The sequence below is a fragment of the Ochotona curzoniae genome, unplaced genomic scaffold (assembly GCF_017591425.1).
Source record: "Ochotona curzoniae isolate NIBS_2020 unplaced genomic scaffold, NIBS_Ocur_1.0 contig_3255, whole genome shotgun sequence".
Taxonomy (NCBI): Eukaryota; Metazoa; Chordata; class Mammalia; order Lagomorpha; family Ochotonidae; genus Ochotona; species Ochotona curzoniae.
The window spans coordinates 2,094,608-2,119,573 of record NW_024465777.1 but is presented as its reverse complement, the minus strand read 5'-3'; the positions used below and the strand labels follow the sequence as shown (position 1 = coordinate 2,119,573).

Here is a 24,966-nt window from a genome sequence, read left to right as displayed (position 1 = left end):
ACTCCCCAGATGGTTGCAACAACTGGGTCTAAGACACTGGGCCAAAGCCAGGGGCCAGGAGCTCACTGCAAGTCTCCCACGTGGAGGCAGGGGCTGGGCTCCCGGAGCTGTCACTTGATGCCTCTGAGGGTGCACATCGGCGGGCAGCCGGAATCAGAAGCAGAGCTGCAACTCCGTCCCCGACATCCCAAGTCACGACTTACTGCTAGGCCCAACGCCTGCTTGAGATTGTGTCTCTCTTACGCAGGGTGTGAACACATGGCAGGCATTGTGCAGTTACTGAATGAATGACTGTGACCTGTGGCTGTGAAGAGCAGTCCTGATTCATGTGTCTAATTCATGGCTGATCTCGCCACTAAGCCATTCAGTGTCATGCACGGGGGCAGGAGTCCTGAGCAGTGTACCCAGGGGCAGGCAACCAACCTGGTGGGAACTATGTCCTCACCCCCTCCCCAGTCCACCAGGCCTCACGGCCAGAGTCCAGCACAAGGAGCAGGCCATGGGTTACTGGGGTGACTTGGCCAGCACAGGGACCAGAGTGGGGTTCAGCCTCAAGTGATAAAATAGCTGGTAGTGTAGGACCTGCACTAACAAGTCAAACATTTACTTCTCTTTCCATAACAGAAGTCCATAGGACTGTAGGCTGGGTGGGTCCCTGAACCCCCAGAGATGTATTTTCCATAGTTGCCTTCACCCTCCACAGGAAGTGGCTGCTACCTCATGGATCAAGAAGGTTCCCAGAGCTCCAGACATCATAAACTTATCCTAGCCATAGCGAAGGGTGTAAGAGGTTACCTTTCCATTCCTTTTTAAATTTATTTTATTGTTTGAAAAATGTGTTTGTTTTTGTTTGAAAGACAATATATAGATAAAGCAAGACAGAGAGCTACAGAGTTGGTTCACTCCAAATGACCATACTGGCCACAGCTGTGTGGAAAATCGCCCCCGGGACCTCTGCCTGCCTTGCCCATGTGGGAGGCCGTAGGCAGATGGCACACCGTGTCCCCTGGAGAACCTCTGACAGGCGTCTCTGCTAACCGAGACCCCCAACATGGCCTGTTCCCTAGGCATGCTGCAAGAGTGACGGACTGCACCCCAGTCTCTCTTGTCGCCTGTTTAAGGAACTGTGCTAGAACTTCCTCTGTAAACAACTCCAGGAAGCCAAATGTCCATTCATCCTGCTTTTCAGCAGGTATGGAGTCTGCCCTGGGACACAGCTTCCTGTGCTTCCTGACCTTTAACTCCATTGGAGGGTCCAGAGAGATAGACATATCTGTTAGCCAGTCACAGTGTTGTTGTCGGGTGGAAGTACTGTGGGGACCGCCCTTCTGCCCGCCCTCTTTTCCTACCCTGTATAAGCTGTGACTTCTCTCAAATAAAATGAACATCTACAACACCTGTCACTACCAGATTGTCTCCAGTGATTCTACTGCAGAGAATCACGCCAAACCCCTACACCCAGCACGCCCTGGGCCATTGCACCAGCCCCCTGCAATGATCTTTGCAGCCCCTACAATGTCTTTGGTGCTGCTTTTTTCTTACAGTTGTATAGGTTTGTTTGGTTTGTTTGTTTGTTTTTAAGATTTATTTATGGGCCTGACTAATCTTTCGCCTTCTAAGTGCCAGGATCCTATATGGGCACCAGTTCATGTCCCAGCTGCTCCACACTCGTTTAGCTCCCTGCTTGTGGCCTGGGAAAACAGTTGAAGATGGCTCAAAGCCTTGGGCCTCTGTACCTGTGTGGGAGAGCTAGAAGAGGATCCTGGCTTCTGGCTTTGAGTCGGCTTAGCCCCAGCTGTTGTGGCCGCTTGGGGAGTGAACCAGTGGATGGAAGATCTTTCTGTCTCTCCTTCTCTCTGTAAATCTGACTTTTCTTTTCTTTTTTTTTTTTTAAGTACCTGTTTTCCTTTTTTTCTTTTTTAAGATTTATTTATTTATTTAGTTTTTACAAAGTCAGATATACAGAGAGGAGGAGAGACAGAGAGGAAGATCTTCTGTCCAATGATTCACTCCCCAAGTGACCGCAACAGCCAGTGCTATGCTGATCCGAAGCCAGGATCCAGGAACTTCTTCCAGGTCTCCCACGCGGGTGCAGGGTCCCAAGGCCTTGGGCTGTCCTCGACTGCTTTCCCAGGCTACAAGCAGGGAGCTGGATGGGAAGCAGGGCTGCTGGGATTAGAACCATCGCCTATATGGGATCCCGGCACGTTCAAGGCGAAGACTTTAGCCATTAGGCCACCGCGCTGGGCCCCTAAATCTGACTTTTCAATAATAATAAAAAAACATATCTCCTTTTTTTAAGGGAAAAAAAAGAATTACATCAAGAGGGAGAGTCTGAGACAGAGATCCTGTATCCGTTGGTTCACTCCCCAGATGGCTGCAACGCCCTGGGCCAGGGAGAAGACCTGTGCTTCTTCCAGATCTCCCATGTGGGTGCAGGGACCCCTTGGGTCATCTTCCACTTTAAAATTTTTTTTATAAAATTTATTCAAAAAGCGAGGAGATCATGGACATGTCAGCCATGTTCAGGATGGAGTGGTCCAGGAGGGGGAAGATAGGAGAGAAAATTATCTCTGCCTCTGTTCTCTGTCTACAAGAAGAAAAAGAACATCTCTCCACATTGCCAATTTCTTTTGTTATTGCTGTTGTTACATTTTATTTTGAATTTTTGAATTTTGTGGTACAATTTTGTATAGAGTGGGATTCCCCTGCCAAGCTCCCACCCCCTGACAGGTTTTCCCCATGTTGCTTCATAAGCAGTCATAACCCCATCAGTCTGTTGTTTAAGTGTGCCCTGACATTGCTGGTACAGACAGTGTCAGACAGTCCAGCGTCCCATTGTCTACACATTTCCAGCAGTTTCATTGGGAGGTCATCCCTGATCTGGAAACAGGGATACATATTGCATTGTATCCCCACATCTGGATATGGTAGTCTCTATTACTCCATCACTATACATTCCCATAAATGAAAAGGCATGAAATAAGGTCAACAACTGGTATGAATTAGAACAACAGCAACAAAATTAAAGCACCGTGAAAAGATGTGCCACTGAGTAATCAACGCATGCGTGACAAAAAGAAAACAAAAGTCTCTTGCGTAAAATGATGTCACTGTGTAATCTGTGTGCCAGTGACGAGAGAAAAGAAAGTATTTGGAAGAAATGAAACTGAGTCGGGCCCAGCACGATAGCGTAGTGGCTAAAGTCCTTGTCTTGCATGTGCCGGGATCCCATATGGGTCCTGGTTCTAATCCCGGCAGCTCCACTTCCCATCCAGCTCCCTGCCTGTGGCCTGGGAAAGCAGTCGAGGACAGCCCAAAGCTTCGGGACCCTGCACCCGCGTGGGAGACCCGGAAGAGCTTCTGTCTCCTGGCTTTGGATTGGCTCAGCTCCAGCCGTTACGGTCACTTGGGGAGTGAACCATCGACAGAAGATCTTCCTCTCTGTCTCTCCTCCTCTCTTTATATCCACCTTTCCAATAAAAATAAATAAATCTTTTTTTTTTTTTTAAAGAAACTGAGATCAAAAACATCAAAACACATGGGATGCAGCCAAAAAAAAAAAAAAAAGCCAGCATGGAACGGATTATTGAAATTACACTTTGCATGATGATTTCCTTCTATTAGAGAGAACATATGGTATTTGTTATTTTGGGATTGACCACATTGCCAAATTTCATATGCGCCTGTCCCATTTCGTTCCCCTTTCAGACTTCCAGCCCTTAGTCTTAATGATTGTTGGAGGGTGCAGATTCATCACATCTGTAGTTAGTTTCTGCTGACTAGGGGCATGGGGCTTGCCTAGCCCAAGTTCAGAAATCTCTGTCTCATCCAATGAATCCCTCTCACGAGCTGGAGAATTCCCAGTCAGTGCCAATGGATGCCTCCCTTGCATCTTCGTTACTCTGAGAAGTTGCTGGCGTCTTTGAGCATATATCTGCCATGTAAGCGGTCAAATCATACAACATGTGCTCCAAGGCCAGACCATCCACCCCTGGGCTCCGAAACTGGAGATTCCAATATGTCTGAGGCCAACAGGACATGAAAGCTGAGCTCATTAGTGCTCTTCTGCCCCAGTGGCAGGGGCTGCAGCCTGGCCCAGGGAGCCCCAGTGTACTGGCTCTTTAGACACCCTGCCCAGCCTGCCTCCAGTCTGCCTCCAGCCACAGTCCTCACATGTGCTGTCTGGTGCAGCAGACTAGCCTGGGGAGGCCTGGGACACTGACTCTGCCAGCATCCGAAGTCCCTGGGGAGTCCCCACCCCAGCCTGTCCCCAGCTCCGCACATGGGGCTAGCAGAAGGACCGTGGTGTGTGCCAGCCAGCCCCTCAGCCTGTCCCCAGCCTGTTACGTGGCTCCAGAACTAAATTTTAAAAGAAAAAAAAAAAAAACAGGCCCGGTGTGCCTGCTAAGTCACAACCCTTCTATCGCTGCTTTCCCTTGGCTTATATTGGAGTTGGGAGGAAAGTTTGTGTTCTTCCGTGAGGACTGTGACTGGTCTGTGGCTTCTGCGAGGTCTGTGTGCTGGGGGTGGAGAGGGAGGAGGGGAGTTCAGGTGCAGCCAGTGCTGTGTGTTTGTAGGGTGAGAGCATGGTCTTGGGATTCCAGAAGCCCCCAGCTCAGCCCCGCTGACGCTGTGTCCACGTTTATTCACTTCCAGATCCTGGAGGGAGACCAAGCCATCCTGCAGAGGATAAAGAAGGCTGTGCGGGCCATCCACAGCTCTGGCCTGGGTGAGTGAGCGGCTCGGTGCCCTGCCCGCCAGGCGGCCCACTGCCCAGCCCTGCCTAGGGTAGACCTTGAGCTCCCTCCTGCCTCCACAGGCCACGTGGAGAATGAGGACCAGTACCGAGAGGCTGTGGAAGCCTTGGGCAACAGCCACCTGTCCCAGAGCAGCCACGAGCTGTCCACAGGCTTCCTGAACTTGGCTGTGTTTACCCGTGAGGTGGCTGCGCTCTTCAAGAACCTGGTGAGGCGCTTGCTCTTTCCTCAACCCAGGCTGGAGGAAGAAGGGTCTGCCTCTGACCTGAGACTCCTTTCTAACTCCCACCTCCCCTGATGCGAGCTCCTTCTTTCTCCCCAGCTTCTAGCTCATTTCTTTGTGTTCCTTTTTCTCCTCCCCCAAACACCAGGAGCAGGGAGAGGCCACAGGAGGGCAGGCATTGGTGGGTTGTGAATGGAGTGGGACACACACACACGCATGCCATGTGCTCTGCCTTCCTGTTGCATTTGCTTCTTGCTCCAGTGCGGGAAGCTACCTTTGCCTCCAAGGGCCTCTCAGCCTCTGCCCAAATCCCCTGGGCTCAGTTTGCTTCCTAGTGGCCACCTTGGTGATGGCCTCCTCCCTAATGCTTCAAGTCCCTGCCTCGAGGCCAGCCGCTGAGACCAGCTCTGCCGTGTGCAGCCACAGTGGTCATTCCCCTTGTGTCAACTCCATCACTTCCTGGCGCACAGCCCCATGGGGCTTCATGACTGTCATCCACCCCTTGTAGGTAGGAGGTTAAGAGGCCTACAGCAGGCTTGGGTCACCTGACTCAAGAATCTCAGCATAGTTCTAGCAGTTCTGCTTTCCAGGACAGCCTCTCCCCTTTGTCCAGGGTCCCTCCTGCCTCAGGTCAGCTCTCCTAGCTTCCCCTTCCTGGGGGGACAGCATGCCCAGTGGTTTTCACTGGAGCCGTGGACTCCTTGATGTGCTGCTCATGGGATCACATTAGTCAGTGCTGCCCAAGCCCGTCTCATTCGTGAAACTGGGACAGTAGCTGAGCCTGCCTGGCGGGGCAGGAAGCAGAACTGAGCATGCTGAATGCTCCTTCCACACCCACACGCAGTAGACACTTGCTGAGGCTGCCACTGTCATCCCTGCAGCTGGAGCTCCATGTCCGCAGCATGGCACATGACACCTTTACCCAACCAGGGATCCAACATACAAAAAACAAATCACGTGTACCCTGAGCAGGCACAGGCGTGAGATTTGACCCCACAGCAGGCACCGGTGTAACCTAGCCAAGGTTTAAAGCAAGCGGGAGCAGGTACAGTGCTGGGTTCACACATGGTGCCATCTCATGGGAGAGTCGTGGGTATCCCTGGGAGTAGGTTTAGAGCTGTTCCCCTAGCTTTCAGCAGTGACTATACTTCCCTTTTACAGCAACTTGAGCCAAATTAGTGTCTTCTGTTCTCCACGCCTCCTCTCCCATCTTGGGCATTCTAGCATTTGCTCAGGGTCTGCTTGCTGGTGGGCTTTGTGCCTGGAACTGGAGACCTAAGAAAGAGTCGGGCTGTGTCTCAGAGTGCCAGGGTCTCCCTGCAGCAAGGAAGATAGAACTGCGAGAGGACCCCCACAATACTGGCAGCATGGCACCCACTCCATGCTTCTGCAGAGTGGGTGGCCAGGCCTTGCACTGCTGTGGTACACAACAGGGGGCATCAGACATGGGACTGATGTGGGTATGGTCTGTTTCCTGGAGGAGGGCAGATCTGAACTATACCTTGAAAGGTGTGTTGAAATAAGAGGCTTCTGGTATAGCACACTAAGCTGCTGCTCATCACGCTGGCATCCCCTATGGGTGCTGGTTGGTTCATATCCCAGCTGCCAGCCTGCCTCTGAGACTCTCCTGGCACCAGAAGGCACTGGCTCTCGTACCCCATGCTCTTTGTCTGCCCTTCCATCTCCTCCTCTGACCCACTGCCTCCCATACTCACCCACTCCTTCCCTAGGCTGGTCTTAGCTTACGGTGCATCCTGCACTCAGGTGCTGGACAGCTGGTTACCCAAGGTGAGAGTGTGGGTCTCTGCTTTTTCCAGGTTCAGAACCTGAACAACATTGTCTCTTTCCCCCTGGACAGCCTGATAAAGGGACAGCTGAGGGATGGGCGGCAGGTGAGTCTTCTTGCGTGTGGCACCGGGGTGGTGTTGGGGGCATTGACAGGGGCCCACGAGGCTGTGCTGAGGGACAGACCAAGTGAGTGGGGGTTTGTCAAGACAGGGGCCATGTTGCTGACTTTGGAAGGACTGCAGGAAAAGGTCCCGGGGTTCGCTGGGGTGGCTAGCCTGCTGTGCACCAGGCCCCTGGGGTGAAATAGAGCCTCTTCGGTGTGGCCTTTCTGGAGGTGGGCTCCGTGGGTGCTGGTCTCTCTCCTGCTTTGCGGGGCAGAGCCTGGAGGGCCAGGCAGGGCGTTAACCTTGGGTAAGTTGGTGGGGGGTGGTTTGCATAGCTGGACCATGAGGGAATCGGGGTGGGGTCTCTGCATCTGGTGGGCCTGGCTGACACGGAATACTGAAGGTGATCTGGGAAAACCTCCCCCAGGAAGGTGCTGGGAAAATTACCCTCCCAGGGGGCTGCCTTTCGCCCCAGGCCACTCTCTAGTCTGGGAACCACCCAAACCGGACCAGCAGCTTCCGGGCTGCAGGTTCACAGGGGGTGCGGCTGGAAGAGGCCCGCAGCCAGCCAAGGTTTCCCTGGCTCGCTGTGTGATCTTGAAGAGCTATCTCAACCTCTCTGTTGTGTAACCTTGTCGCCCGCTGGGGTTGGGAGATCATGGCGGGATGAAGTTAGGGGAGGAATTTGAGCTTCATCTTCTCCTACACTCCTGGCCAGCCTCTGTCTTCTTAGAGAGGGGACCTGGGCAGAGCCTGAGGGTCTCATGGCACCCTGGGGCAGAGTCCACCAACCGCAGCAGGTGAGGGTAGGGAGGTGTCACCAAGTGGGAGAGGCTCAGCCCTGGGAAGTGGGGTCCTTTCTGGGGGGCAGGTTGGCATTCAGGTGGGTCACCAACTGGCGGCAGCAGGGGGTCCCCTTGGTGCACCTGTGCTTGTATTGTCCTCAGGATTCCAGGAAGCACCTGGAGAAGGCATGGAAGGACTACGAGACCAAAGTGTAAGTGGCCCCAGGTGGGAATGGGAGGCTGTGCCGACACCCCAGCAGGCTGGCATCTAGCTCTGTTAGCCAGTCCCTGTACCTAGGCCTGCCTGGAGCTGTATGGGGAGGCCACCTCAGGGCAGCTCTCATATTTGATGTTAAAAATGTATTTATTGGGCCAGATCTGTGGCATAGTGGGTACAGCTATCACCCTGCGGTACCAGTATCCCATGGACATCAGTTCAAATCTTAGTTGTTCCACTTCTCATCCAGCTCCCTGATAATGGCATGGGAAACAGTGAAGGGTGGCCCAAATATTTGGGCCCCTGGACCCATGTGGGAGACCTGGAAGAAGCTCCAGGGTTCTGGCTTTGTACTGGGTCAGCTCCAGCCATTATGGCCATTTGGGGAGCAAACCAACAGATGAAAGACTTTCTCTTCTGTCTCAGTAACTTTACCTTTCAAATAAATAAATCTCTTTGAAACTTTATTTATTTATTTCAAAAGCAGAATTGAGAGAAAGATCTATCTACCGATTTACTCTCCAAGTGGCTACAATGGCTAAGACGGTCTGGCTGAAGCTGGGAGTCAGGAACTTCTTCTGGGTCTCCCACGTGGGTGGTAGAGGCCCAAGCACTTCAGCCACCTTCCACTGAGTTCCCTGGACCATTAGCAGGGAGCTGGATCGGAAGGGGAGCAGCCAGGAACTAGTGCTCACACGGAATGCCAGTGTCACAGCTAGCAGCTTAACATGCTGTGCCACAGCACCCACCTAAGGGGATCTCTCGGGAAAGGACTGAAGATGTTCCCCTCAAGCCACTGTCTGTCAGAGAGTCAGCAACAACAGGGGGAGGGGCAGGATGGGGGGGAACCACTGGTTACTGAACACTTCGCTGTGCCTGCCACCCAACCACACAGTCACCCAGCCCAGTGAGAAGCACAAGTGTCCCAATTACTAGAGGAGGTTTTGGAGGCTCAGAGACGGTAAGGTACCTGCCTGAGGCCACACAGCAGAGCAGCAGCAGAGCTGGAGTTCAGGCTACCTGCTTTTTATTCCTCAGTGTCAGGAGGCAGGTTTCTAAACAGGTATAGCTGGTGGTAGAGCAGGGAAAGGTTTCCTGTGTGTACTGCACGACCCTGTAGCTCTCTCCATACCTACTGGGACCTCATGCAGACAGGAGGGAAGGGGTGCACTGGGACCACCTTTTCCCATGGGCTCTACGCAGGATCCAGCCAGTCCCTTGCTGCATTTGCGCTTCTTTGTAAAGTTTTGTTTGCTATTGCATCTTGCCAAAGCCATGTGTATTTACTATGAATACTTCAGACAGTCTGAAGAAGAAAGAAAAAGTTTTCTTTAGGGGCGGGTTGGGTCACGTAAGGGTTGTCTAATACTTCATTGTTGTGTGAGGTTTTTTCTTTAAAGATTTATTTTTTTTTACTGCAAAGGCAGATATACAGAGAGGAGGAGAGACAGAAAGATCCTCCATCCACTGATTCACTGCTCACGTGGCTGTAGCAGCCAGAGCTGAGCCAATCCGAAGCCAGAAGCCAGGAGCTTCTTCTGGGTGTCCCATGCAGGTGCAGGGTCCCTAGGCTTTGGGCTGTCCTCAACTGCTTTCCCAGGCCACAATGGGAAGCGGGGCCTCCGGGATTAGAAACAGTGTCCATATGGGATCCTGGCGTGTGCAAAGTGAGGACTTTAGCCACTAGGCTACCGTGCCAAGCCCTGTTTTTTGTTTTTTTGGTTTTTTTTTTTTTTTTTGCTTTTTTTTGTTTTAACAAGGTGAAGGAAGCGCTGGGATTTTATCTCTCAAGAATAAAAGTAGGATAGAGGGCCCAGCGCGATGGTGCAGTGGTTAAGGTCCTCGCCTTGCACGCCCGGGATCCCACATGGGCGTCAGTTCTAATCCTGTGGCCCTGCTTCCCATCCAGGTCCCTGCTTGTGGCCCGGGAAAGCAGTTGAGGACGGCCCAAAGCTGGGCTTCTGGCTTCAGATTGGCATAGCATCGGCCGTTGCGCTCACTTGGGGAGTGAATCATCGGATGCAAGATCTTCTCTGTCTCTCCTCTCTGTATATCCGCCTTTCCAATAAAAAATTAAAAAAATAAATCTTTAAAAAAAAGAATAAAAGTAGGATAGAGAGAAACTAAAAAAAAAAGAAATGGTAGGAAAAAAAAACTTCAGTGATTAAGCCTAAGATATTAATACTTACCTGTTTATTTTTCTAAATAAAAAAAATTTAAACTGAGATGATCATTACCACACTGTTGTCTTACTAAAGATTTATGTTATTGATTTAAAATGCAGAGTGACACAGATCTTCCACCTGCTGCTTCACTACTTCTGTGCCCTGCAGTATCTGAAGCTGGGCCAGGTGGAAGCCAGGAACAAGGAACTCCATCCTGGTCGCCCACATAGTTGGCTGGGACCCTGTCCTTGTGCTGACACCTGCTGTGTCACAGGCGGTTAGCTTGATTGGAAAGAAGGGAAACAACCAGGACTGAAACTGACACTCCAGGACGGAATGCTAACAGCTTAACCCACTGTGCCAAGAGGCCAGCTGCACTGTGCCACGAGGCCAGCCACCTTGTGCCACGAGGCCGTTCCACTGTGCCACAAGGCCAGTTCCACTGTGTTACGAGGCCAGCTGCACTGTGCCACAAGGCCAGTTCCACTGTGCCGCGAGGCCAGTTCCACTGTTTCGTAATCCCCATTTTTCCATTCAAAAAACCATTGTGGTCGTCTTCCCACATCATGCTGTGTTCCTCTAGGCCAGTCTGTGACATGGTTGACATGCCTAGGTCAATGGGCAGCACCCTTCAACTGAAGTGTTTGCTTGTACCTGTAATTACTTCTGTGGGGTCAGTTCCAACTGCTCACAGGTTCTGGAGCCTTTCTGATCCCTCCAGCTCCCAGGGCTTTGGGCACCTCCCCATTCTGAGGCCTCCTGCCTCCAGCAGCCGTGGGTGAGGGGCGTGGGCCTCCTCCCAGCCCATGAGGGCCGTGGCTGTCTGCTCATGTTAGAGACTTGGGGTCTGGAGGGGGAGCTGCAGGTGCCATGTCTTCTCTGCTTTGCGGACGGCTCCCTTGGCTGTGACCTTCCTCAGCCCTTCAGGGATGATCTCTTAGAAGGAAAGGAGCCCCGCCCTGTCAGCCCTCCCAGGCAGGTCTGCTCCAGCCAGTTGTGTGTGAACTTCTCGGAGACTTTCATGCATTTCCTGGATTGGAAAAGTGTTTCAGCTAAGTGGGTGAGTTACAGAAAAGGCCCAGGACAGAACTCCAGCCTCCCAGGCTCTTTCTGCCCCATGGTCTGGCTCCTACCCTTGAGCTGGAGTTAGGACCACACCTCCATGCCCACATACACATGGGGAGCCTCATTTTCCAGACAGAAAGGCTGAGGCCCAGGGAGAGGAAATGTACAGCGAATAAGCAGCAGAACCCTATGAGTTCCCGTTCTGACTTTGTCTTCTCCACCCAGGGCTGTGTCCCTGGGGAGGAGCACTCTCTTCCCATGGGGTTCATGGTCACAGAGGCCCAGCTGCGAGTGGGTGGTCTGATGGGTGGAGGGTTTCCCGGAAAACCATCTGTGCACAGATTCTCTCAGCCCCGGGGAGGCACACGGCCAACCCTGCAGGCCTGGAGGCAGAAGGCTGAGGTTCCTCTTAGCATTTTCTGTCTCCACTCAAAAAGGCTTCCGGTGGGAAACTTCACAGACTCCAAAGAATGAGGGTACTTCGTGGCCTTCAGTTCCTTCCCCTGATTAGAACTGGTCACCCCCAGTCTCGCCTGCCCCTAGTCTGAGTCTACCACCTCTTAACATAAAAACCTCCATTCTTCCCATTCTCTTAAGATAAAGAGCTGGCTGCTTGGGGCTGGTTTTGAGCCTTGCAATGCAGGTGGCTGCCACGTCCCATACCAGAGTGCATTGGTTCAAGTCCCAGTTCTGGCTCCTGACTGTAGCTTCTCGTTACTGCAGACCCCAGAAGGCAACAGGGTTCGAGTAGTTGGAATCCTGCCACTCATGTGGGGAATCTAGGTTCAGTTGTCAACTTCCTGCTTTGGGTTGGCCCAGCACCAGCTGTTGTAGGAATCTGGGAAGTGAACCAACAGATGGGAACTCTTTCATTAGGGAAGAAAAACAAGACCAAGAAGTTTAGTGTGGCCCCTGCATGATCTGGGCCTCCTCTCTGTGCCCGGCACCAGCTCCTGCTGCACAGGTCCCTGAGTATGGCCTTGTTGGAACTTTCACAAGGTCCCTTGTCCCCTGCCCAGTCAACCTCAGGTACAGCCATCCCTTTATAAGCAGTCCCAATGGGGTCAGGTCCTCCATTCTTCTGTCTCACAGCTCTTGGCATGGCTCTGATTTGCCTCCTGTCTTCCCCTGTACAGCTAGCTGCCCTGTCCACAGTTGTACCCAGCCCCTCCTTCCTCCTGGCACACGGGAGGGCTTCCTGTGTTGGGCGATCCTGATCTGTATCTGTGGCAGATAGAGGGTGAAGTGAGCGGCTGGGAGACAAGCTCAGGCCCATCTTTCCTCGGGACCTAGGACCCGGCTGGAGAAGGAGAGGGATCGGACCAGGATGACAGGGGGGAGCCATGGGGAGGTGACCCACGACACACAGAGGGAGCGGCGCGTCTTCCAGCTGCACATGTGTGAGGTATGGGATACTGGAATGGGGGCGGGGTGGGCAAGGGTCTCCTGTATGCCCCCTGCGAGCCCCCAGAGACTCAGTTAGAGACAGCCCATGTCCTGGCTGGATGGCCCTGGGGTATGCAGCCAAGGCTCAGTTTCCCAACCAAGAGGATCAGTTTGGGGTGGGCACTCCAGCCCCTGGTCCAGGATCTGGCTTTAGCTCACGGTGCGTTTTGCCCCTTTCTCCCACCAGTACTTGCTCAAAGCTGGGGAGAGCCAGATGAAGCAAGGGCCCGACTTCCTGCAGAGCCTCATCAAGTTCTTCCATGCCCAGCACAAGTAGGTGTCTCCTGTGTCCCCAGCCCAGACCACTCAAGTGACCCGCAGCCAGCCCCTCTGCAGGGACTGGCAGACCCTCCGGCTTGGGATGTGTGGACCTTACTGGCAGTGTTCTCACAGTTCCTCTCTCGAGCTATTGAACTTCTATCCACTGGTGTAGTCCCCAGATGAGTCAGGTCAAGGTCAGGGCCAGGAAGCCCATCTAGTCTCCCACACGAGTTGCAGAGACCCACGTCCTGATGCCATCACCTGCCTGCTCCCAGGGTGTACAAGAGCAAGAAGCGGGGTCGAAAGTGCAGGTGGGATTCAGTCGTATGCACTCTGGCATGGGGTACAGGTGTCCCCAGGGATGGTGGCTTAACTGCTCTACCCACCGTCTACCCTGGCTCCTCCTTTGAGTCCTCACCATGTGCCAGCTACTAAATACGTTACAAGTATGATTCTGTTCAAGTCCCCACCCCCCTGGGAGTAGGTGCTGTTATTTCCATTATGGAGATGAGAAATTGGGGTGTATTTACCAAGGCCCCATAGCCAGAGCCACCAGTCTTTGGTGGTCCCAAAGACTGAAAATGAGTCCCATTTTAGAGAGAAAGCATACCCTCCTGCCCAAGGCCCCTATTCCCAAATGCCTGCAAAGCCAGGAGCCAGAAGCTCAGCTAATGCTAGGACTTGAACTCAGGCACTGCAACATGGGACATGGATGTCTTAACTGCTGGCTAAGTGCCCACCCCAACCCAGACTCCTTATTTTTTTTAAGATTTGTTTTACAGAGAGACAGACAGACCTTCCATCTGCTAGTTTATTCTGCAAAGACCAAGGCTGAACTGGGCCATAGCTGAAAACTTGAAACTCCATCTGGTCTCCCACGTGGGTGAACACTGCCTATTCACAATAGCACTGGCCCCAATCCAGAGTATTGACTCAGGGGTGCCTGCTCCCGACCAATATGCTACCTTGCCTCAGGTGTCCTGGGGTCCTGAGACCCCCCGTCCCTGCGCTAGGTTCACATCTCATTTTGGTCTCTCTGGACTGTTTTGCCCTCTGGCGCCTTGTCAGCTTTTTTCAGGATGGCTGGAAGGCTGCGCAGAGCCTGTCTCCCTTCATCGAGAAGCTGGCGGCCTCCGTGCACACAGTAAGTCCAGCCTCGTCCTGTCCCCCTGCGGCCACCTGCAGGCAGGGAGGAGCTGGGTCTGGGCTCCAGGCCTGGCACAATGGGCATCCTGTCTTCTGACCCGCAGCTGCGCCAAGCCCAGGAGGAGGAGCTACAAAAACTGACCCAGCTCCGTGACTCTCTGCGAGGGACACTGCAGCTTGAGAACAGAGAGGTCAGATCCTGAACCATACTAAAAAAAGAATGCCCAGTCCCCAGGGGCCACCTTGAGGGGGAGGACGGGGGAGAGGAGAAAGACCGCACCGGGATCCTCCCACTCAGGCTGCATGTCTAATGGACAGGAGCACCTGAACCGGAAGAACTCAGGCGGTGGCTACAGCATCCACCAGCACCAAGGCAACAAGCAGTTTGGGACAGAGAAGGTGGGCTTTCTGTACAAGAAGAGTGATGGGTAAGTGGCCCATAGAGTTTAAGTAACCTGCCCAAAGTCACATAGCTAATGACGGATTTGAGGAAGCTTCCCCAAAGGACTTTTTTTTTTTTTCTAATTTTTATTGGAAAGGCAGATATACAGAGAGGAGGAGAGACAGGGAGGAAGATCTTCTGTCCGATGATTCACTCCCCAAGCGGCCTCAAATGGCCGGAGCTCAGCCAATCCGAAGCCAAGAGCCAGAAGCTCTCCCGGGTCTCCGACGCGGGTGCAGGGTCCCAAAGCGGGCCGTCCTCGACTGCTTTCCCAGGCCACAGGCAGGGAGCTGGATGGGAAGCAGGGCCATTGGGATTAGAACTGGCACCCTTATGGGATCCCGGTGCGTGCAGGGCGAGGACCTTAACCACTACGCCATTGCACCGTCTTTTAAAAAAAGATTTATTTATTTATCTAAATGAAAGGTAAATTTAGAGAGAGGGAGAGATCTTCCATCTGCTAGTTTATTTTCCAAATAGCCACAACAGCCAGAGCTGGGCAAGGCTGAAGCCAGGAGCCACTGCTTCCAAGGCACATCCACAGGGAGCAGCGTTGGAAGTGGAGCAACTGGGACTCAAACTGATGCTCATATGGGATGCTGGTACTGCAGGTGGCAGCTTTACCAGCTATGCCACAGCACCAGTCCAATCTTTGTTCTTGACCCAACAAAGAACAGCAGCCCCAACTGTGCCCACACTCTTAACCTTTACCGTGGACTAAATATGTCTGGCAGTAAGTGTTGACTGTGCCTTTGTTCCCTGTTGTTAAAAGAAAAAAAGAATCTGAAACACAAAGACCCTTTGGCAGTGTGTTCACATCTCTGTCAAAGAAAAGCTTAGATGGAAGCCAGTCTACCTCCAGCAAGTATGAAGCAGCTTGGGTCTTGGGTGTGGTGGTCTCCATAGTGATCTTATCTTGCCGTTAACCATGACTCTGCTGTTGCGGTACAAGCTCCCTAGGGTTCAGAGCTGTGTCTCCTGGAAGCTCTAGACCAGGGTCCCCTCCAGCCTAGAGATCTGCACAGCATGGGACTGCGCACCATCGGCCTGGGAGCTCCCAGGGGACAGGACTGCATCTCCTACATCAGAGGGGAGCCCCAGGGTGCGGGAGGTCTCAGGAGGGTCATGCTGGAGGGCAGGGGCAGGAGTGTTCTGGAGAAGGGCCGTGGGGTGTCAGCCCTGGCTCTGTCTTTCTATCCCAGGATCCGCAGAGTCTGGCAGAAAAGGAAGTGCGGAGTGAAGTATGGCTGCCTGACCATCTCACACAGCATGGTGAGGCCTGGGATGCTGGTGGTCTCAGGGTGGCCCGGGTCCCCTTCTCAGTGTCAGGCTTTCCCTTCAAGACTGGCCCCCAGCCCCCCGGCCCCTGTGGAAGGTAGGACGGGACCCAAAACTCCCCAGCCTGGTCTCATTTCACACTGCACGTCTTGGAGGTGCCAGGAGAGAGGAGATACAGACTGGAACAGGAGAATTACGCCCATTTCACAGCTTAGGAAACAAAGGCCGGGGGATCACATGTACGTCCTCCACCTTCAAATCCCCACAGATCAACAGGCCCCCAGTGAAGCTGGCCCTACTGACGTGCCAAGTGAGGCCAAACCCAGAGGAGAAGAAGTGTTTCGATCTGGTGACCCGTGAGTGCTGCCCATCCCCCATCCCCTTAATCAGTCAAACTACCCACAGACCACCTAAAATGTGGCAGTTTCCATAAAGCGCATTTGAATGGCATTTGAAGTATTCCTGGAGTCTGTGGGGTCAGGCGTCAACATGAGGGTGGGCCTGGGCTGAGAAAGATAGATGGGTGTGTTTGTGTGTTTGTGTGTATGTGTGTGTGGGGGGCGTGTTATCTGGCAAGCGCAAGGCCCCAGGACTGTGGGATGGGGGAGGGAGTCCGGCAGACCGGTGCAGAGGTGACCCCCTGGCAGATGAGCGGGAAGACAAGCCTGCCCTGCTGCGGGTGGGAGGCAGATGGCAGCTTGGCCTTGGAGGACGTGCCGGAGTGTGGAGACAGCTGGCATGGCGAGAGGCACAGCAGCGGGAGAGTTGTCCTTGCCGGCTTGCCCAGAGTGGGGATTTGCCCAGGAGCAGTGGGGGATGAGGCCTATACCTGCCTCAATAAGGTTTGAGCCACATTGCCTGGCAATGGGGAGCCATACTCTGGGCATGAGGAAGAGGTATGATTAGAGCAGAGCCTCAGGCAGCATCCTGGGAGCCTGCACGGCTGGGGAGAGGGGGCCGGGGGTCAGGAGTAGGGAGACAGTACAGCAGGCTGGGAGCCAGCCTGGCAGTGGCAGCAGGTCAGGGGACCCCCCTGCCTGACCCAGGGGGTGAGGAAAAGGGGGTGTTCTGCCTCAACCTGAAGCCAGGTCCACACTTTGGAGGCGATTTGAGAAACACCCTGGCTGATGCCATTACCCACCCCGCCCCGCTGGAAAGAGCCTGATCCTTAGGGGCAGAAGGGTGTGGGTGGGTGCTGCGTGCCCCAGGAAGGCCTGCAAAGTCAGCCGCCCCGTGTCTTCCCAACAGACAGCCGGACGTACCACTTCCAGGCCGAGGATGAGCAAGAGTGTGAAGCGTGAGTGCCCCGGGCTGGCCGACAGGTGGGCAGGCAGAGTGGCCTCACCCCTGGCAGCCTCCCCTCCCATTCCTGCCCTCCCACCCTCGTAGGTGGGTGTCAGTGCTGCAGAACAGCAAGGACGAAGCCCTGAGCAGCGCCTTCCTTGGGGAGCCCAGCGGCAGCCCGAGGCCCTGGGCAGGCGCTGGACCAGACACGGAACCCCAGGAGCTCACAAAGCTGCTTATCGCCAAGGTGAAGAGCCAGCCTGGGAATGGCCAGTGCTGCGACTGCGGGGCTGCAGGTCAGGTCTCTGGGGATGGGTGGGGAAGGTTAGGGGTGGGAGGTCAGGACCAGCACCCCAGATCCCAACTGCGCTCCTCTGCAGACCCCACGTGGCTCAGCACCAACCTGGGCGTGCTCACCTGCATCCAGTGCTCCGGCGTCCACCGCGAGCTGGGCGTGCGCTTCTCGCGGATGCAGTCGCTCACCTTGGACCTGCTGGGCCCCGCGGAGTTGCTGGTGAGGGCGGGGAGGGACCGGTGGGTGTGGCGTAGGGTGGGCGTGGTCTGACGGCTCCGCCCACACGGCCGGAGGCGGGGCCCGGGCCAAGGGGCGGGCCGTCCCGAGGCTCACCTCTGCAGAGGGTGCAGTTTTTGGGGTTTTTTTTTAATTATTTTATTTTGATAATCTTAACATTATTGATTAGGGCACAAAGGATCAAGGGCTACAGGAAAGTGGGCAAGACCATTGTTTCCACATTCTCCCTTTTCCTTTGCTTTATTTTTTTTTCTGGGGTAAGGGGGAAGATAAAGGGAGAAGCTCCACCCAGCCTCCCATCCATCCCAGGATCCCCGACATGGGGCATGCTCTGAGGGCACTGCTCAAGTGGATTTTGATAGTTCAACAGTTCTGAATTGCTGCCAGTCTCACGATTCCAAGCATGATGGAATCTCCCCAGAATCCACTGGCTGACATAGTCCACCTTAGGGTCTCTGTTTGCCCAGATTTTCACTGCCAACACATGGCTGGGGTAGTGTATCGATATGTTATGTCCTCGGTCCTCTGCTGTGGTACCAGATGTCCTCAGCAGGTTCCAGTGGACTGCCATGTCCTCCATGTGCCCTGGATGTGCTGTCCACTGCTCTGTCTGAGCCTCTGAGGAGGCTCAGCTTTGACACATGCGCTCCATGACCATGGAACCTGCAATTTCCTCCATGGTTGGGGTTTTGAGATCAGCAGTGCAGTTGGAGGGATCCCCAAAGAAACTTCGTCTGTGGTGATCCCAGAAATGATTCTTGTGTGTGCTTGCCAGTAGAGGGTCCAGCACAGTCTGTCGCCCCAGTCATCTTATGCATATGCTGGTGGTTGCAATCGCTGGATCAGTTGTTTCCAGCCTGATTCTGCCTACCACACACTTGGCCCTCACACAAACCAGTGGGAGCTGCAACCTAGTTGGAGTGACCCACAATAACTCCCACCAGGCCCGCCCCCTGTCCTGGTTCCTGTGCTTGCCAGTATGTACAGCAGACTGGTCCATCTGTGCCACATCCCACTCAGCTCTCATACATGTCTATGGGCATTGAAACCTAGTTCAACCCAACCAGCCCCACTATCCAACCCACACACGTGCCGGTGGGTGCCACTCTGTGTAGCCATGCCTGCCCCAGTCCTGGTTGCAGTTCTAACCACTGGATCTCCTCCCTGCCATCCCAGTTGGCCTTGAAAATTGGAAACACGCGCTTCAATGAGATCATGGAGGCCCAGCTGCCCTCGCATCATGGCCCTAAGCCCACTGCTGAGAGTGATATGTAAGCAGGGGGAAGAGGGGCTTGGAGGAGGGATGTCCTTGCTGTTGGGGGTGGGGCGGGTGTTCAGGTGGGAAGGCCCTGGGGCTGGAAGTCTGGGAGGCATGGCTCTGTGAAAAAGAGAAGCATGGATCCTGGTCTGGGCTGTGTGGACACGGCCCCTGGGCTGATACTGCGTGATATCCACGGCAGGAGCACCCGCAGGGACTACATCGTGGCCAAGTACGTGGAGCACAAGTTTGCCCGCCGCTCCACCCCCGACCCCCAGAAACTCCGGACAGCCATTTGCAACAGGGACCTCCTGGCAGTCCTGGAGGCCTTTGCCAGTGGGCAGGACTTCGGTCAGCCACTGCCAGGGCCTGAGGGGCAGGTGAGAGCCCCTGCTATTTACAATCTGCTGTGCTCACCCTGGCCTTCTCCTCCGGGGAGAGCTGCTTCTCCCCCACCATCTCCCTGTGGGCTCACCTATTGGAAGGATAGAGGAGAGTTCAGCTCAGCTCACGCACAGCTGGGCAGGAATCCTGGCTGTGTGATCTGAGGCAGGTTACGTAACTTCTTTGAGTCTCATTTTCCCAATGGGTTAACAACAGCTCCCCTGGACTGAGTGAGAATGAAATCATATTTACAGGTGTGCATCCTCAGTGGCCCATAAATACTCCTGTTTTGTCCCTTGGATAGCTTTGGTGGTGGGTCAGGGTGGGCAGACCAGAGCAGGACATGCCCTGCCATGGCTGGTCCAGGAGCACACATGTAAATGGGGAACATGGATAGTGGGGGCATTCAGAAGAGTCATGAGGTGACTGGGCATCAAGGATTGGCTGTCCCTGGCCACTGCCGGACGTTTCCGAAGGCTGTCTGGTTGGCAGTCCTGGCTCAGCACTCGGGTGAGCTAAGAATCTGGAGCAATGTCACACAAGCAACAGCAGAAAGCAGGAGGTTGATGAGGTTTGGGGCAGAGAGGAACCCACGACCAAGAACCAAATTTGTGAAGGCTGGGGACAGGGGAGGAAAAAGTATCAAAGGGAGTCAGGGCAGGGCAGGGACTGGCCCTTCATCTTCCTCCCACACCTGACTTCCATCCATTGCCTCATCTCCTGTGGCACTGGCAGCTTCGCAGCAAGGGGGCAAGGGGACCAAGAGTCCACGAGGGGAGTAATGGGACTCGGTGTTGTGATAAGACAGGTTAAGCTGTCACTTTTGGACACCTGCTTCCCCTGTGGGACTGCTTGGGGTCAAATCCTGCCTCAGCTTCCTCTTAATGCTTACCTTGGGAGACAGCAGGTGATGGGATGGCTCAAGCTCTTGGGTCCTGGACATCCAAGTGGGAGACCTGGATTGAGTTCCTGGCCCCTGGCTCCGGCCTGACCCGGCCTGTTCGAGGCATGCTGAGAATGAACCAGTGGATGGTTTCTTTCCTTGTTTCTTTCTCTTTCTCTCTCTACCTTCCTCCCTCTCTTTGCCTTTCAGATAAATAAAAGAATAATAAGCCTTTTAAAAAAAAAAGAAAAAGAACAATTACAGAGATAGGCAGATTCCAGATTAGTTACTGACCTCAGCAAAAAAGGGAGCAGGGACTGTTGGGTGGGCGGGCAGGTGTGCGTGGAAACTCAGGCGTGGATGTGTACACAGATGCCCGGAGAATTCGCCTTGCACTTGGCAGTCCAGGTAGCCAGCCAGGCCTCACTGCCACTGGTGGAATTCATCATCCATAACGGGTAAGAGCCCTGACCAGCTGCACTTCCCTCACCCCTCTCGCCTCGCCCTTCCTCCTCTCTCCCCCAATCCTCTCTCCTCCCTCCTTTTCTTTCCCCATTTTGCCCCCTGACCTTGACCCTTCCACCTGCCCCCATTCCTCCTTCTAACCCCTCCCCACAGTGGTCACCTGGATGCCAAGGCTGCTGATGGAAACACTGCTCTGCACTACGCGGCCCTTGCCAACCAGCCAGACTGCCTCAAGCTGCTGCTGAAAGGGAGAGCTGTGGCTGGCACAGGTGGGCTGGCACACCTCCTTTGTCAGACATGCGTCCTGAGCACCCCTTTGCCCAGACACCACTGATCACCGGCGTGGGCTGTGGCTGGCAGGTTCTAATCCCGCCGTGGTTGTGTCCACCCTGTGACCTTGGTGGGGTGGGCGGAGGTTTCACACATTAATGAATGTAATCCTTATCAGGTAGTTACAGGGGCATTCTCATGTTAGAGATTCCATGAATTAAGGTCCACGGAGCTGAAGGAGCTCACCCAAGATCACACAGCCAGGAAGTGGCAGAACCAGATTTAAGCCCAGTCACTCTCATGTTGGAGTCCTGGCTTAGCCTCTAAGCTATCTTGTCTCTGCTCTGACCACGGCTGCCGACTTCACCCCCAACAGTGAACGAGGCAGGAGAGACAGCCCTGGACATCGCCAGGCGGAAGCAGCACAAGGAGTGTGAGGAGCTGGTGAGATCAAAGGGCTGGCAGGGGGGTTGCCCCGCCCATCCCCTCCTTCTTCCCCCTCTTCCTCCCCTCCTTCCTCCCCTCCCCCACTGAGCTCCCTGATCCTCGGGACTGCCTGGCTTTGTAGCTGGAGCAAGCACAGACAGGGACACTCAGCTTCCCTCTGCACGTGGACTACTCCTGGGGAATTCCCGCAGCGCCCGGCTCGGACAGTGAGGAGGATGAGGAGGAGAAGGTGGGTCCTGGGCCTGCCCTGTGGACCTCCAGATGAGAGAGGGGACAGCTGGCTTGGGCATGCTGTGGGCAGGGGTGGGGTTGTCCTGGAGGGTCCTGACTGGCTGGGCCCCTGCCCACACTGTTGTGCAGCGCTGCTCTCTGAAGCCCTCGGCCCAGGCCCGCTGGACCAGTGGAAGGCTGGACATCAGTAACAAGACCTACGAGCCCTTCCCCAGCCTGGGACCAGCGCTTCCTCAGAGCCAGAGTGACGCCTGCCCCCCACCCTTGCCGGCCAAGCACTCTTCACGGTCCGTGGGTCAGGGACGTGCAGCACCTGGCAGTGGAGGTATGGGGATAGGGGAAGGGACCTCCTGGCACAGTGGTCTCAGGCTATTCTGTGCTGGGACCCAGAGCTGGCTGGCCCGTGCTGGTCCATGGCATCCTCACAGTCACTCTTGGGAGACCTCCCCTGTTGTCTTTTTAAGATTTATTTTTAGGGCCCGGCGCGATGGCGCAATGGTTAAGGTCCTCGCCTTGCACGCCCAGGATCCCATATGGGCGCCGGTTCTAATCCCGGCAGCCCCAATTCCCATCCAACTCCCTGCCTGTGACCCGGGAAAGCATTCGAGGACAGCCCAAAGCTTTGGGACCCTGCACCCATGTGGGAGACTCAGAAGAGGCTCCTGGCTTCGGATGGGCATAGCATCAGCCGTTGCACTCACTTGGGGAGTGAATCATCGGACGGAAGATCTTCCTCTCTGTCTCCTCTGTATATCCGCCTTTCTAATCAAAATAAAATAAATCTTTTTAAAATGGGATTTATTTTTATTTGAAAGGCATGTACAGGGAGAGACAGAGATCTTCCTTCACTGGTTTGCACCCCAGATGTTTGCAACTGCTAGTCTGAAATCAGGAGCCTGGAGTTTCTTTTGGGTCTCCCATGTGGGTGCAGGGCCCAAGGACTTGGTCATTTTCCACTGCTTTCCCAGGCACATCAATAGGGAACTGGACCAGTAGTGGAGCAGCTGGGACTCGAATTGGTGCCCATGTGGATACTGGTGTTATAGGCAGAGGCTCAGCCTGCACCATGCTAACTCCTCCTACACACACACACACACACACACACACACACACACAGAACCGTCATCTCTCTAAGGTCAGGGCAGAGGTGTTAAGACATGTTTAAGATCCCACAGCTACTGAGCTTTTGATGTGGACCTCAAAGCCAGGTCTGTCTGTTCCACATCCCTCCCTTCAACCAGAAGACTTGTCAGCAGCTGCTGTGTCCTCTTGGGGCTATAGAGACACAGTGTCATGGGGGACATAAAGACCAGGACACAGGTGGTTCTGGCTCTAGGCAGTGAGCATGCATTCCACAGAAGGTGGGCACTGGGGCTGTGTGCTGCCCTAGCGCCTGGCACCGAGCCTGCTGCTCCCGAGAACTGTTTGCTGGATAACCAAGCAAGCTTGTTCTGGGAGAGGGATGGGTGGTTCAGGAAGGCTTCCTGATGGAGGAGGCATCAGAGCTGAACAGGAAAGTCCAAACTGAAAAGGGGCTGTGAGCTTAAGCACAGATGTGAGTCAGTGTGGTTCCAGCCTCTGTGAGTACTACTCCTGGGGAAGGAGGTGCTGGAAAGAGAAACCCAGAGCACACGATTGGAGAGACCATGAAAGAGGCCGGAGCCTATTGCGGAACTGAAAAATATAAGCTATCTCTTCTGATTTTAGATAATTCTGAAGCCCCCAACCTGAACTTGGAGCCCCAAGAAGCCCCTGAGAGCCTGGGTAGTCCGGCGTCTTCTTCCTCCAGCCTCACAAGCCTGGTGGAAATTGGGGGTCTCAGCACAGCCTCAACTAGTTCCGAAAATGTCCGGGAAGCCCCAGGCTCCTCCCGGACCAGTGTGACCTCTGGGACCAGCCCTGCGGAGCCACACCTCCACGTCAGGTTCAGGTTGGCAGCCCGGAAAAGTGCCCCAATCGCTTTAAGCATCTATGCATTTCCCTACCCTTCGACAGGACTCCATGCCAACTCTGGAGCCCATGCTGAGAGAAGCTGGGCCTTGGGTTGGAGGGTGACCAGACCCCATCCCCCTGCACACGCCTGTTCCTACGTCCAGCTGTTGCAGTAGAAGAGAAGGCGTGGCCCCCCTCCCGTCCTGCATAGTCCATGGGGTCTTCACTCTGCCCCACCTTCAGTCTAGAATCCTTTAGCCCCTTTGAGCCTGGAAGCAGGAGACTTGAGGATGTGCCCAGAGCCCACTGAGCGTCAGTTCCAGACATTGGGCCTGTGGCTGAGCTAGTTTGGGGGGCCTCACACACCCTGTCCACACGCTCACTCATCCCCAGCCTTCCTCTGTAGCTGAGCCCTTGGCCCCACTTCCACAGGCTGTCAGCACGAGGGTGACATTGGTCTTTCTCTGCCCTCTAGCTCAGAGAGCACACGCTCCTACCGGCGAGGAGGCCGCAGCGTGGAAGATGGTCCCTCAGCCAGGCATTCTTTGCCCAGAAGGAATGCACCGGTAGGAGACCCAGGCTTCCATTTGATGGGTAGCAATGGGGTGCCTGGGGCCAGAAACTGTCTAGGGCAGAGTGGGTGACATCTTCTTATCCTGTGGCTGCCTGGTTGCCATTTGGCCACTTTGGCCAGCCTCTGTCCTGCTGCTTCTCCTGCCTCAGTTCCACTAAGAGCTGGGACAAGCTGAGAGCCCAGGCTCCGAGGGACAGGCGAGGTGACAAGATCAAAGCTCTGGCTGCTCCCTGGGGAGGGTGAGCCTTAGAAAAGGCAGTGTTGTGCCAGATTTGAAATCCCCAAAAAATCATCAAGTCTGAAGTCGGTGCTAAGACATAAAGGTGGTTTATTCAGGTTAGCCAAGGTCTCCCAGCCACCTCTCCGAGCCCAGCTGGAAGGGCAGGGGCAGCCGCAGCTAACACTGCAGCAGGATCTGCAGGGAAGGTAAAGGAGGAGAGAGCCAGCGAGAGCCCCAGTTGAATAGCCCAGCATTGTTATACATTTTAGGCTATTAATTATATAGTCATGATTTACCAGGCTTCTATTGGTTGGTTTGAAGCAAGCCAAAACTTTCTTTTTTTTTTTTTATTATATTTTTGACAATATTCACATAGTTAATTAGGGCAAAAAAGGTTCAAGGGCAATAGGAAAGTGGGTAAGACTATTATTTCCATATTGTTTCCTTCATGTATCTGAGGTAAAGGGAGATACTGAGGAAGAAGCCCCAACCAGTCTCCCACCCACCCCAGGTCCCGGATGTGGGGCATGCTCTGAGATACTTGCTCAAGTGGTTTGGATAGTTCACCAGCTGTGAATCGCTGCCAGTCTCGCCACTCCAAGCACGATGAGATCACTGAAGAATCCACTGATTGACATAGTCCAGCATGGAGTCTCTGTTTGCCCAGTATTTCGTTGCCAACATATATAGCTGAGGTGGTTGATTGACCTGTTCTGTCCTCTGACTTTTCATGGTTAGGGTTGTGAGCCTGGCATTTTGATTGGGGAGATCCCCAAAGAAACTTTGTCCCAGACCAGATTCTTGTA

General features: G+C 54.2%; 1 protein-coding gene across 2 annotated transcripts in view; it reads left to right on the top strand.

The window, feature by feature from the left end:
- ASAP3 (ArfGAP with SH3 domain, ankyrin repeat and PH domain 3) overlaps positions 1-24,966 on the top strand; it is a 49,245-nt gene that overhangs the window by 19,401 nt on the left and 4,878 nt on the right. Inside the window, exons 2-24 of one of the 2 annotated variants that reach the window (XM_040979524.1) lie at positions 4,660-4,732; positions 4,823-4,968; positions 6,801-6,875; positions 7,823-7,872; positions 12,401-12,512; positions 12,741-12,826; positions 13,883-13,958; positions 14,065-14,151; positions 14,279-14,388; positions 15,605-15,674; positions 15,949-16,036; positions 16,929-16,977; positions 17,070-17,260; positions 17,345-17,478; positions 18,673-18,767; positions 18,957-19,134; positions 20,394-20,479; positions 20,640-20,755; positions 21,133-21,200; positions 21,325-21,432; positions 21,564-21,759; positions 23,142-23,364; positions 23,842-23,932. In XM_040979524.1, the coding sequence (XP_040835458.1) occupies positions 4,660-4,732; positions 4,823-4,968; positions 6,801-6,875; positions 7,823-7,872; positions 12,401-12,512; positions 12,741-12,826; positions 13,883-13,958; positions 14,065-14,151; positions 14,279-14,388; positions 15,605-15,674; positions 15,949-16,036; positions 16,929-16,977; positions 17,070-17,260; positions 17,345-17,478; positions 18,673-18,767; positions 18,957-19,134; positions 20,394-20,479; positions 20,640-20,755; positions 21,133-21,200; positions 21,325-21,432; positions 21,564-21,759; positions 23,142-23,364; positions 23,842-23,932 (2,508 nt within the window). Of the gene's footprint in view, positions 1-4,659; positions 4,733-4,822; positions 4,969-6,800; positions 6,876-7,822; positions 7,873-12,377; positions 12,513-12,740; positions 12,827-13,882; positions 13,959-14,064; positions 14,152-14,278; positions 14,389-15,604; positions 15,675-15,948; positions 16,037-16,928; positions 16,978-17,069; positions 17,261-17,344; positions 17,479-18,672; positions 18,768-18,956; positions 19,135-20,393; positions 20,480-20,639; positions 20,756-21,132; positions 21,201-21,324; positions 21,433-21,563; positions 21,760-23,141; positions 23,365-23,841; positions 23,933-24,966 lie in introns of both variants that reach the window. The other variant, XM_040979525.1, reaches the window with a different exon arrangement.